This window comes from Nannobrachium achirus (genome assembly GCF_963921795.1).
Source record: "Nannobrachium achirus genome assembly, chromosome: 22".
Taxonomy (NCBI): domain Eukaryota; kingdom Metazoa; phylum Chordata; class Actinopteri; order Myctophiformes; family Myctophidae; genus Nannobrachium; species Nannobrachium achirus.
In genome coordinates this window covers 25,147,149-25,160,641 of record NC_137829.1, presented here as the reverse complement: position 1 = coordinate 25,160,641, position 13,493 = coordinate 25,147,149, and the positions used below count along the sequence as shown (strand labels likewise).

Sequence of the window (13,493 nt, the reverse complement as noted above, 5' to 3'; positions counted from 1 at the left end):
GAAGCCTAATCAAACCTACCCAAGTCTACCTACCCATTTACAGCAGAAATACAATTCAATTTTTTAGGAGAACTTGACTGATAAATAATGAAGATAACATACGTGTGCTCGCTTTCAGCGAGCCCACAATTATAACATTCTGCCTCCTGGATTGACTGTGACTACCACAAAATAAAAGTCAAAGCCATCAGATTGTGAAGCATCTCGAATTTCACTTGTGCCAGCAGGTCTTACACTCACCCGACAGACTGACAATTTTATATAAATATATTTATTAAGGCAACATGAGAATAGGTTTGCATACATGATTTGTACATATAGACATACAATAAGATTCATAATATAATCAGAGTGCTAGCCAAATAATGGCAACGCAGCAATGTAAAGTATATACTGTACACAGTGCAGACAGCTGTACATTGGATTCATGGTTAAGAATTGTATGCGTTTTAATATCAAAATATGACAGTAAGAATCAGAATCGTCTAGCAGACAAACAAAATAAGGCTCTACTATATAGCCACTGGCATGAATCTCCAGATATTAGCAATCACACAAAGGTAAAGTATAATAGCCCCTAGTCATACAGTCAACAATGATTTTAACGATACTGTATAATATTATGAGATTAAAGCTGACATCTGAAATGAGGTTTAAAGTTGGCTGCGGAGCCCCTTTATGGTCTCCTTCCACTTGTGGATAGGGGGGCTGCCGCTGGCCACCAGCCTCCTGAGCAGACGGCTGGGCTCCAGGTAGGGGACATCTTGGTGGACCTGGTGGTAATGCTCCAGCCTCTCTAGGACCCTCGCTAGCCCCACCATGCCTGCGTAGAACATGGGACCCCCGCGGTGCCTGGGCCAGCCATAACCAAACACATAGATGGCGTCGACGTCTTCGGGCCCTGCAGCGATGCCCTCCTCCAGAATACGGAAGCCCTCGTTGATCAAGGGGTAGAAGCAGCGCTCTAGCACCTCCTGCTGGCCGATGCTTCGTGCCACCAGGCCATGCCGGGCTCGGTACTCCTCCAGAAACCCGTGCAGCCTCGGGTCAGGCCTGGCCGTCCGACCCCCGGGTCCATCATAGAGGTACCAGCCTCTGCCCGTTTTCTGACCGAACCAGCCCTGCTCGCAGATCAGGTCTGCCAGAGGGCTGTACCTGCGACCTTGCCGGACTCTCATTGGCTGTCCTGGTGCCACGTCAGGCCCCGTCTGCCCGGCCTGCCTCCTGATCCTCCAGCCCACATCCAACCCAGAGAGGTCAGACATCCTGTACACGCCCATGGCCATGCCAAACTCCTCCAGCACCCGGTCCACCAGCTCAGGGGTCGCTCCCTCCTCTAACAGGAAGTTGGCTTGCTCCAGGTATGGCTTCAGCATGCGGTTGCCCACAAACCCTGGACAGTTGCCCACAGCCACACTGACTTTACCCATCCTCTTTCCCAGTTGCATGGCAGTAGCCACCGCAGTGGGGGAAGAGCGAGGACCGTACACCACCTCCAAAAGCTTCATGACGTGGGCCGGCGCGAAGAAGTGCATCCCCACCACCAGCTCAGGTCTGCTCGTTTGAGAGGCCAGGCGGTCCACATCCAGACCGGAGGTGTTGGTACACAGCAGGGTGCCAGGTTTGCACACGGCAGACAGCTGCTGAAACAGCTTCTCTTTCAAGGCCATGTCTTCAAAAACAGCTTCAATGACGAGGTCAGCCTCCGTCACCGCCTCGAGGTCGGGGCTGTACCGGACCAGGTCGGGGGGAGGAGAGGCCACCCCGCGTCTCCGAGCCCCGCGCTCCAACATGTCCGACACCGCCCGCTTGGCCTCAGCCAGCTGCTGCTGCGTCTCCACGGCAACCACCGATATCCCAGTCTGAGCCAGAGCCACTGCAATACCTCTTCCCATGGTGCCCAGGCCTGAGGGACAGACAACTGCAGGTCAGGATGGTGCTAGTTTGGAGATGGCACATCGTAAACAGTGGTGTAAAGCAGTGGTTCGAAACCTTTTCAGGCCACGACCACCAAAATAATCATATTTGAACAGGGGACCCCCCACCCTGATGAGCACTAAGAGTTGAGGCATTGCATTTTGTATAACACGGTTCTATTGTGAAAATAGCCGATCTACATGCTCACAACTGAGCATGTAGATCGGCTATTTTCACACTTTCTGCCTCTAATATTTGACAATTTGGCCAATGTTTAATTTGTCATTTTAGAGGTATTAAAAAGTCCTTAAATTGTCACTTTAGAAATGTGCATGTACCCTGTACCCTCTATACACTCAAACGTGTTTACTGTTGAGAGAGAAAACAATGTTGCACATTAAGCTAATAAACATGGGAACCCCCAAAATAATTTGGGAACCCCCCTGGCGGTCCCGACCCACAGGTTGAGAACCACTGGTGTAACGTAACTACAGTAAATACTGTACTTAAGTACAATTATGAGGCATCTTTTACTTTACTGGAGTATTTCCAATTGTCAGTACTTTTACTCTGCTGCAATTATTTGAAAACTTAAGTTACTAGTTACTTTGTAGATTTTCATTATAATTATAAAACATACATTAATAATCATTTCATAATCATTTTCATCATTTCATTCTAAATAGTAGATCTGCTATTTTCAAAATAATTGTATACATTTGAAATGAGACATTCTGCATAATGAGTACTTTCTACTTTTGGTACTTGAACAACTTTTAGTACATTTTGAATTCTGGACTTTTATAACTTGTTTTCCATCACTGCTCATAAATCACATCAGACTAATCAAAACACAATTAATACTGTTAATCATCAATCTACAGTATATATAATTATGAATTTTAACAGTAAAAATGCACTTGTTGTGTCTGTGTAATATGCACCTGCCAGATTGAAATTGGCTGTGCATGCTAAATAACATTTTTTCCCCCAAGCCTTGCATTTCTTTTCCCCCACTGATGCACAAGCTGGTGAGTTCCACATATCCAGATTGTCTCACATCCACTCCCCTCTGCTGAGAGAAGAGCGTTTACCCACTTAAACCCAGTTTGACTGAATAAACCAACTTCTCCACGCACAAAATGTCCAAGAGGCTCACATTCCAATTCTTAGGGTTAGGCTTAAAATGAACAATGAAAATGGCTATATGGATTCCTGGATAAATATGAGAGTTAACCCATGAAGATGGGAACGCATCCGTGTCACGTAACCACTTTAACCATTATTTTCTCTACTTTGGCTATTCAAAAATAGCAGATATACTTGTAGAGCTTGTAGATCTGCTATTAAAAAAAAGGTTTTGCAAAAAAATTGTGCATCATTGAATATATATTCTTTTAAAGCGAACATTTTTAACTAAAATCTTTGCTTCTGGGGAGTCCCTGGAACAACGTATTTTGAGATCAAATACATATAATTCTTGGGGGCCTTGACATTAAAAACTAACCATTAGGATTTAGAAGACATTTTTAGGTATTCTTCAGGTCTTAATTGAATTTTAATACACACATTAATCATGTCACCAAGATTGCCTTCTTTCACCTTAGAAATATTGCGCGAATTAGAGCCTATCTAACATTGGACGATGCAAAAACGCTGATCCACGCTTTTGTTTTCTCTCGGCTTGATTACTGCAACGCACTTCTCTCTGGTCTGCCAAAGAAAACAACTGACAGTTTGCAACTTGTTCAAAATGCGGCAGCCAGAGTTTTAACTAAAGCTAAGATGAGAGAACATATTACTCCAGTCTTAGCGTCGCTACACTGGCTCCCGGTTGTTTTTAGGATTGATTTTAAAATGATTTTACTTGTTTATAAAGCTCTAAATGGTCTGGCACCTTCGTACCTCTATGACTGCCTGCATAGATACGTTCCAAACCGCCCACTCAGGTCTTCTAGTGCTGACCTACTCGATGTGCCTAAAATGAAATATAAAAAATATGGTGAAGCAGCTTTCTGCTTCTACGGACCGACAGTTTGGAATAAACTCCCACTACACCTAAGACAGGCAGCCTCTGTGGATAGCTTTAAAGCACAGCTCAAGACCTATTTCTTTACTCTTGCTTTTAGCTGAATTATTTTTTTTATCTTTGATGCTATTGACGTCCACACTGTTCTGAAATTGTTCTTCAATGTTTTATGTTTTTATTGTTCTGCTTTATTGTATTCATGTGTATTTTATTTTTTCTGTTAAGTAACTGTGCTTCATTTTCTGCTCTGTAAAGCACTTTGAGCTGCATTTCATGTCATGAAAGGTGCTATACAAATAAAGCTTTATTATTATTATTATTAATTGGTTAAGAGAAAGGGAAATGTGATTAGCCAGGAGACAGTACCAATGACAGCTGCTTTGCGGACAGGCACAGGCTTGCTGGTGTCCCAGTGGGCTCCGCTGGGCAGCCTCCACCTGCCCACGGCTCTCTGTGCAAAGAAGCAGTACTGCAGGGCCCGTGCCTGCTCAGAGTTGAAGAGGGTGGCCATCAGCTCCCTCTCCCGCTCCATGCCCTCTGGGTATGGCAAAGTGGCGGCGGCCCTCACTGCCTGGATGCACGCAATTGGAGCCGTGGCTCCACGGGAACTCCTGTGCGCCCGCTGCATCGCCCCCTCAATCAGAGCATCGAGGTCTGGCGGAGCAGGACACGGACGTGTGCTTAGACGACGGTGGCCATCCAAGGGTTTTCCTGAAACCGGGACATTAAAAGAGCAATCTGGAGTTACGGGTGGAACAGAAAAGTGCTCAACGATGCATGCAGAGTCAGACACAAATTTCATGCTACCTTTTTCGTTTTAATACAGGAAAGTATATGCCCAACTCCAGTCAGCATTTTAACCATTTTTTGAGAGCGCTCAGTGGAGTAGGTAGGATTTTTTTTCCAGGCACAATCATCCACTCAACTTCCAAGTGCCCCAATAGTTTCTCAGAGTACAGGGAATTGACAGACCATTTCCTGGATAATCAGAGTCCCTCTCCACCAGAGCACTGTCACAGTTCACCCTGAACAACGGAGATATGGAATGAAGTGAAGAGGCTGCAATTTGGTCCCTAGGCAAAATAGCTGTTTGGTGAAGGAAAATAAATTCTGTGATGCACAAGTCTGTGAAAGGAGGTACAGGACTAGAGAAATTGTTAACGAGGGGGACTACGTGAATACATTTTAATACCAGAGCCAGAAAACTCAACACAGCAGAAAACTGTCTGTCAGCAGTGATTTAAGCTGGGGAACAATGAGAGAGAAAGGGGATGACCGCTCTGCTAAAACCTTGTTAAAAGCATCTTAATTCCCTTTCCTGTCTCCTCTGACATGATTACATGAGACAGCACTCAGATCCCTCTGCAGCTCCATTGAATTACACTTGTGGGTCTGGGCCAGAAACTGGGTCAGCATGGCAATGCTTAAAGGGACAGCAGCCAGGGATGGGCAGCGATTGATTGATGTATGGCTGGCTACCATTAAGGCCAAGAACAACTTTATCATGCATCTCAAAATCAACAGAGCAACAGAGTAAAGAGCACTGTGTGAAATGTCAGTTCAGCTTACATTAAAAATGCATTGTGTAATGTACCATAAGATGTCTGATGCCGTGTACTCTATGGGTGGCATTATTGCAGCGGTTAATCTGTAAATGGTTGAACTGTCGATGGATTTGTTGGGAGGGCTCGACATCATGACAGATGTAGCAGGCAGATGTTGCAACTATTGGGGTAAAATGTTAATCTCTTAGTCAAGAAGAGAAATCAGTATATTCGTGTGCACACCACACAGGCATCTATACAGCACATGTCCTTGTGCCAGCCTCAGTGTTGTGTTACATTTGTGTGCTTTAAGTGTAATGAATACAGAATCAATTAGTCCTTTCTCCTGATTAATGCGTGCATCCCATTGACATTACAGAGACCACTTGTGACCAATTGTGACCACCAATCACAATTTCTATCAGCATTTAACACATTTGCTAATCAAACTGTAAAATCTGACAGATAACAGATAATCTCCTCCGGTTTAGTTTCTAACTCCTCAAATCTCCAGTATGCAGGCTCTTGCCATTTCTCAATCTGATTCACTGTTAAGCCTAAGCTTTTCTAACAACACAAAAATTCTCTCCCACTCAAAAAGTGAGCTTGGCAGCGCAGTGTGGAAGAGGAGAAGAATGATTATGTGAAGGGCTTGTGTTCTCTCAACATCATGCAATCACTATTGGATACTGAAGATGTTTCACATCCATTACAACTAGGAAAGCATATTATGGATCAATAAGATTTTACACAGGAGAGGTCATTAGCTGAAATATTTTGAATATGTGATGTCTGTGCCAAGTGAGCTACTGCTAGCCAGGATGAATGTTCTCAAAGTAAAGCATCTAATAACCTAATGCCCAGGATATATCCTGTACATTTAATGCTGAGAAATCAAAGGCTCATGCACAGCTGAGCACAGTATTCCGTTGTTACTCTGATGTGTATGTACTCTTGCACTGCTTGCCCACAGACCCACACCCAAGCAGGTGGTACATGTTATTGAGTCATGTTACCCGAGGGAATACACAAATAAGTTGTTAAATGGTTTTGAATCATTTGCTTCATCTTCTTCACACAAGGAATGGTTGAGATACACAATCAAGGGAGTGCAACACATTCATATATTGTTCTAATAAATAAGAAATGTGTGTGTGTGGGGGCGGGGGGTGGGAATAGAGTTATGACAAGCAGCAGTATTTTTCTTCGCACATTAATATTGTGTAGCTTGTCTGGGTGCGTTTCCACCAAAGACAGATATTCTTTCTCCTAAAGCCCATGACACCGTTTAGCAAATCATATAACCGGCAAATCAATGCCAGTCAGAAATAAAAGGCTATCCCAATCTAAATGAAGGGCGGGCGGGCAGGCAGGGGCCCACGATTAATATTCCAACAATGTTTGTCTCTATTCGCCCTCCTGAATAATACAGCAACAGCGGCGAGGAAATCAGAGCACATCTGACAGAGCCATGAAACATTTATCTATGATGTGGTGGAGGTTCTGCCTGCCGCGTTCTCTTCTTCCTCTGACTGTGCCATCAGGGTGTCCCAGAGGGACAACGTTAAAACTGGACTTTGTTAAATACCTGCTCTGAGGCCACTTTCTGAACTCGCTTCCCTTTTGGAGGTGAAATAAATGGGAGACCAAGTCTCGCAAGTGTGTATCGGTGCCCCCCTTCATAATTAAAAGGACATTAGGCCCCCTGAAGGAAGGAGGGCGTTTCCTCTCACCTGCAACACTCAGGGCAAACTTGACGGCCAACTGAAGCGTGTTTTCATCCACAACCTGGTCAACTATTCCCAGCTTCAGAGCCTCAGCAGCCGTCACATGGCGGCCTGTGGAAGGCATGAAAGGGTAAATACAGCTCTGCTAAGAAAACCTACCGTATTATAGTCCTGGGATTAATGCTTTTGGGGAAATTCAGTTAATCTATTGAAGGGTATTGCATTGATGACAATCAAAAGTTAATGAATACTCCCCCCTGCTGGATATCAGGATACACAACAAATATATTGTTAAAAAGGATCCCTGGCTAATAAGCCTTATAAAATATGCCTTAAAACATTATAATTGCCATCTACTGTAGAACTAAAAAAATGCTAATATTTAGAATATTGTTTTGATGCTCATATTAACCTTAGGAGGTGATCATTTAATGTTTTGAGCTTGTAGATCTGCTATTTTTGTTTTTTTCTTCTAAAAGCTAACATTTGTAAGTCAAATATTTGCTCCCTGCAGTCCCTGGAACAACATATTTTGAGATGGGGGTCTGCGGCCAAATACAATAATTTGGGGGGTCCTTGACATGGAAAAAGGTGATAACCACTGATTTACAAGAAGGACTTTCAACGCTTTTACACTCGGTGCCGCGCTGTGAGCTTGTATATCTGCTATTTTAATAGTTAAAGCATAAAATAGTGGTTAAAGTGGTTCAAATCTTAAAGGGGAAGACCACCCTTTCAATATTGAAATATGTCATTACTATACCTTAGAGGAGTTGTGTGGAAATAGAAAAAAAGTTCCCCCCCTTCTGTGTTGCCTAGAACTGGAGGATTGATTTTGGGGTTTGTATTGTAAAGTACAATGTGTGATGTCATCAAGTTGTACTTTACAATACAAATTACAAACCCCAAAATCAATCCTCCAGTTCTAGGCAACACAGAAGGGGGGGAACTTTTTTTCTATTTCCACACAACTCCCCTAAGGTATATTAATGACACAGTTCCAATATTGAAAATGGGTGGTCTACCCCTTTAAGTGACACAGATTTGCGTTCAGGTCTAAATGGGTTAAGTTATTTTTGCCAGACCCATGAAATGGGTAGGCCTACATAAGCAAATGTCGGTCTGTCCGGGTTTTCTATATAAAGGGTATATATGATGATGACATGATGATGACATGCCTACAAAAGGCATGATGTCATAAATGATGATGACAGACAGGGGGTCTGGCACAACCAGGTTGACCTGGTCTAGTTTATTAGCACATGAATTCCAAAGGGCTTGACTACACATGGACAAATGAGTGACATCATCAACTAGCAACGGGAGTGGTCCCTGTTGAGTGAAAGGTGAACTACCGGTATTCCTAAAACATAAAATATTCGTTTAGATTTTTTAGTTATAGAGAGCAATTATAATGTATTAAGGCATACTCATAAAAGGCTTATTAGCCAGGGATTCTTTAAACGGCCATAGTGCTAATTCTAAAGGCATAGCAGTAGAGCATTAATATACAATTACATACACTTTACACAGATAATAGTTGATAGACCTACTGATAGATTTCTTAATATAGAATCAATGTAGAAATAATTCATATAATTTCAGAACATGAGTATTCAGTTGCAAAAATACCTCTAGCAACAAAAATAATCCAAATCTGGAGTTAGGGTTAGGGTTAGGGTTAATGCCATTTTAATATTTCTAGAAGAAGCCAAGCTGGCAGTAACGATAGTACTTCTTCACACCATTATTGTGTGCGCTCTGTATAAAAGAGGCTTTTGTATGATCAATCAACTCAGTGAGTAAGACTATGATACCTGAGGTGATGAGATCTAAGGCAGCCGGCACCCCAATGAGCCTGGGAAGACGCTGGGACCCCCCAGCAGCGGGCAACAAACCCAGAGTCACCTCTGGAAGGCCCAGTCGCGCCTAAGAGAACACACATGCACACAACATCTTCTTGATTGAACATTGTGAATATAGGGTAGTCAGAAATCTCCACCACTTATTACGTTTTATTATGTTCATAGCCCTGTCTGACTACATTTTTAAAGAAGTCTATAACCGATTTTCAAGTATGTCCAGATAGATTATGGTGCATGCAAGGACACAACAGAGAAAGGTAAATTTTCAAAAATGGCATGTCTACAAGCTCACAATGCCTCACACATTGTGAGCTTGTAGATATCCTGTTTTTTGAGCGCTGCTCCTGGAAGGAGCTAAGCTCCAACATCTGCCTTTGTCCAAAGTTTGTCGTATGCCAAGAGTCACATTGGCCAAGCTTCGCAGGACGCTTAATGAAATTAACTCATAAATAGCAACCCTCACTTCACACTAAGTGTGATTTTTAATATATTAAAAACTTTTCAACTACAAACTTTAACTGCCACGGTATAAATTAACTTAACTTACTTAACTGTTCACTGCCATGAGGTTTTCAATGTTAATTAACTTTTTTTTGCTGGCAGCTGGAATGCAAAATGGAAAATGGTCTTAAAATAATCACATGGCTGTCTTGTAATTGTGTGGAAAAAAAGTAAACCAGAGCAATACAGACACACTCACACACTGTGCAGCAGGGGGAATCATCCTAGCCTGATACTTCAGTCCGCACATCACCACCCCCTGTTGGTGGGTGGTTTGTAGTGTGGACTGAAGCTGCACATATTTTATTTTGAGCGCGCCTGAAAAGCGGGCGCATTGAATGGGCCAATCAGGGTTGTATGCTTGGGGCACGTGGTTTGGCTGCTCCGGTCCCAGCCCCCTCCAAACAGAGCTCTTGAGCTCACGTGAGACTCGCTCGTGGACTCTGATTGGTGTCCTCTGCCCACGTGAGAGTCTAGTGGACTCTGATTGGTCCGTGAAAACTGTCATGGCGGAGTCAGACTCGACTCGTATTATTTTAATAAACTATGAAATAGTGCCGTTTCCTCACGTTTTAATACCATTTTGCACTAACGTAAACATGCAGACATATAATATGTTATGAGAAATAACGTATTTTTGCAATGTCACGCCACGTCGCGCGCGCGCGCGCGCGTGTGTGTGTGTATGTGTGTGTGTGTGTGTGACGTCAATAGGCTTTAGCCCGCCCACGCCGAAGTAGAATCTCCGTCCGTAATCTCAGACTCTCTCCCGAAGTGAAACGTAGTGTGAGATGTCTGGCGCTCGCAGTCAGGCAAGAATCATCCCATTAGAAATGTATTGTTGTCAAGTTTTCTCTAGCCTCTCTGAACAGCCAATCAGCTAATTTCTTTGCTGTCACATGATTCACTGAAGCACATGGCTACCCAGACTAGCCATGTGCTATGGGTCTTTCATAACTTAGGGTATAGTGGCCAAAAAGAGAATGATGACTTGTCAATGGCAGTGAACCACCAATAAATAAATGACGAGTATCGTCATTGGCTATACAGTGGCTGGCAGTAACCTTTTAATAAAGTATTCAATCAATCAAAGTGAAAGTGGTTAAACAACAGCTGTATGTAGACATTTAGTGAATGAGTGGGTGTCATAGAAAGTGAGAGAGATGTAAAATGTAAACAAACTTTGGAATGTGCAATGCGATAGTGACACCCCAGGGCCAACTCTAGTCCTCCTCCAAAAGCCATCCCCTCTATGGCTGCCACCACTGGCTTGTCCCCTGCCTCTATGGCGTGAATCATTGGTATCAGCGGAGGGCCGGACATTGGACCCGCAAACTCCTTGATATCTGCTCCTGTTTCCCAAACACAAAAACCAAGGAGCTAATAAGGAACACCAAAATAGCAGGACAACAGTGATCTATGCAAGACTGAAATGCCCAACAAGAGAACAAACAACTTAGCTGTTAGATTGAGTTATAATATTTGCATGGTGTTCTATACAGAAAAAGCTTATTACCACCACAGAATCTTCCATTATTTCCACAGATGACCACAGACTTCACCTTGGAATCGCCAAGTGCTCTCTGCACTGTATCAACAATGCCCTGCCTCACAGGGGCACTGAAAGACAAAGAGAGGCACAACTTTATGATGAGTCATTAATTTACAATTCATGCTATTGATTAACAAGACTGTGCTGCTCTAACATGGTGTTTCAGAATGGGACCTCTGATAGCCACAAATTGCAACACTAGATTTCTTTTTTTAAATATGCTGAATGGGGTTGCAATACCTCCCATTGGCAGCCAATGCATAAAAACAGTCTTTTGCTATCTGTATCTGATTGTATTAAGCAATGTCAAACTCACCAACATTGCGGCTGTATGGAAAGAAAGCTTGAGTTATCCTCTTTCTATCTGCAAAGTGTTTGTTTCATAAAAATCCACCGTAGATGTTATGAGCTACTTTCTGTCAACAAATCTGAGCAGCCATGTTTTGTTTTTTGTTTTTAATTTTGGAAGTGCTCGTCCAATGTCCCGCTGCATTATATGCAATTTACAAACAGGTGGTTCACAGGACCATTGAGTGAATTCCCACAAGTGCTTCCAAATTCCAACATTCAGAATGGAATTTATTGACAGAAAGTAGCTCATAACATGTCTATGGTGGTTTTATGAAACAAACACTTTGCAGATAGAAAGAGGATAATTCAAGCTTTCCATAAGGCTGAAATGTTGGTGAGTTTGACGTTGTTTAATACAATCAGATAGCAAAATACTTTTTTGATGCATTGGATGCCAATGGGAGGTATTGCAACGCTAGATTCAACATATTAAAAAAATCTAGTGTTGCAATTTGCGGCTAGACGTCTGATAGACATCCAAGGCCAGGTCACCTAATGAGGTCTTTTAGAACAGTCAAAAGGATTTGGGCTTTTCCTCTGTGCTACTTATCACAGCAACATGCAGAAGAACAGCGCAGTAAAAAGCCACAATGAATAGTGTTTCCTTTTTTTTTATTGAATAATTCAACATCAATTAATAAACACATTACATGCTATAAGGTACATATGGGCCTAGCCTTACATTAATTCTCTCCTGTAGTAGCTTCTGCTTTGATGACGTCTATGGCTACAGGAGAGTCTTAACGCTTTGACAGACAGGTCGGGAGTATGGTCTGCAAAACTGCTACTGTGGCTCTACACATGCATACATGCGAGACATATCTTCCGTACAAGTTCTGCAAGGTGTATGCGACTTGTACGGTAGCCTTGTTTAATGTATAAGTCCGTATTGTTAAATAAAATGAGTTTTTACCAAGTGTGTGTCTTTTCCAAATCGAGCAGCTCTGGTCTGGTTAAAGATGGCTGCACTTATCACGTGACGTTCATCCATTCCCCCATTCGTTCATACAAGGACATGACGTATGTGTATACGGAATAATGCTTCCAGCCACCAACGGGCGCTGTTGCAGCTAACATTGTAGCAAACGAGGAAAAGCTGTACACTTGGTAAAAACGAATTTTATTTAAAAATACGGACTTATACATTAAACAAGGCTACCGTACAAGTCGCATACACCTTGCAGAACTTGTACGGAAGATATGTCTCGCATGTATGCATGTGTAGAGCCACAGTAGCAGTTTTGCAGACCATACTCCCGACCTGTCTGTCAAAGCGTTAAGACTCTCCTGTAGCCATAGACGTCATCAAAGCAGAAGCTACTACAGGAGAGAATTAATGTAAGGCTAATATGGGCCATAGTTCTATGGTAAAAAAAAAATGCAGCTCCCTTTGACATCTTTGCCCATCCCAAATAACTTGCACAGTGCTTCACACTGCTCTACAGAGTCTAGCTCTACAGAGTCACAGGGATTTACTCATCAGAATGTCAGAATAAATCCAGACAGTATCTCAATGGCTCTGTTTAGAGCACCAATAGACTCTATTGGTGCTCTATTGAATAGAGGAGGCTGTCACTTTTGAGGCCTTTGTGGCCTTTTTGAGTAAAAACTTTAACAAACATTTAAAACATTCTAAAATCTCTACTTGGGAGATTGATTGTCATAAATGTTTTATTTGCTGGTTACTCTTTTGTTAGTTTAAATGCAAGATGTAGACGACATCATGATGTATGTATAGACATGTCACATGAAATTGAAACATAGAGCTATTTGCAAAGATTCGTGAAACTTCAAGGAACACGTCACACACAGTCACTGTCATGACAGCTCACCTGAGTGCGTTGACAGGAGGATTCTGAAGAGTGATCACTGCAACAGATCCCGAAACCCGAGTATACTGAGCCATCGTCTCGACAAAATAAGACTACAAAAGTGCTAAAATGTCCTTTGGCGAGCAGCTGGTTGGACTTTGGAACATCTTTGGCACTTTTCCATTACCTTTACCCA

The 13,493-nt window shown here is 42.7% G+C and overlaps 1 protein-coding gene across 1 annotated transcript; it reads right to left on the bottom strand.

Moving 5' to 3' along the window:
• Positions 1 to 275: 275 nt before the first annotated feature.
• Positions 276 to 13,473, bottom strand: ehhadh (enoyl-CoA, hydratase/3-hydroxyacyl CoA dehydrogenase). Its single transcript, XM_080752594.1, has 7 exons — positions 13,319 to 13,473; positions 11,100 to 11,203; positions 10,766 to 10,935; positions 9,035 to 9,146; positions 7,224 to 7,328; positions 4,313 to 4,657; positions 276 to 1,906 (listed from the first exon to the last, which is right to left on the bottom strand). Exons 1-7 carry the CDS (start codon positions 13,390 to 13,392, stop codon positions 654 to 656), a joined length of 2,163 nt encoding a protein of 720 aa, XP_080608720.1. The 5' UTR covers positions 13,393 to 13,473; the 3' UTR covers positions 276 to 653.
• Positions 13,474 to 13,493: the final 20 nt, after the last annotated feature.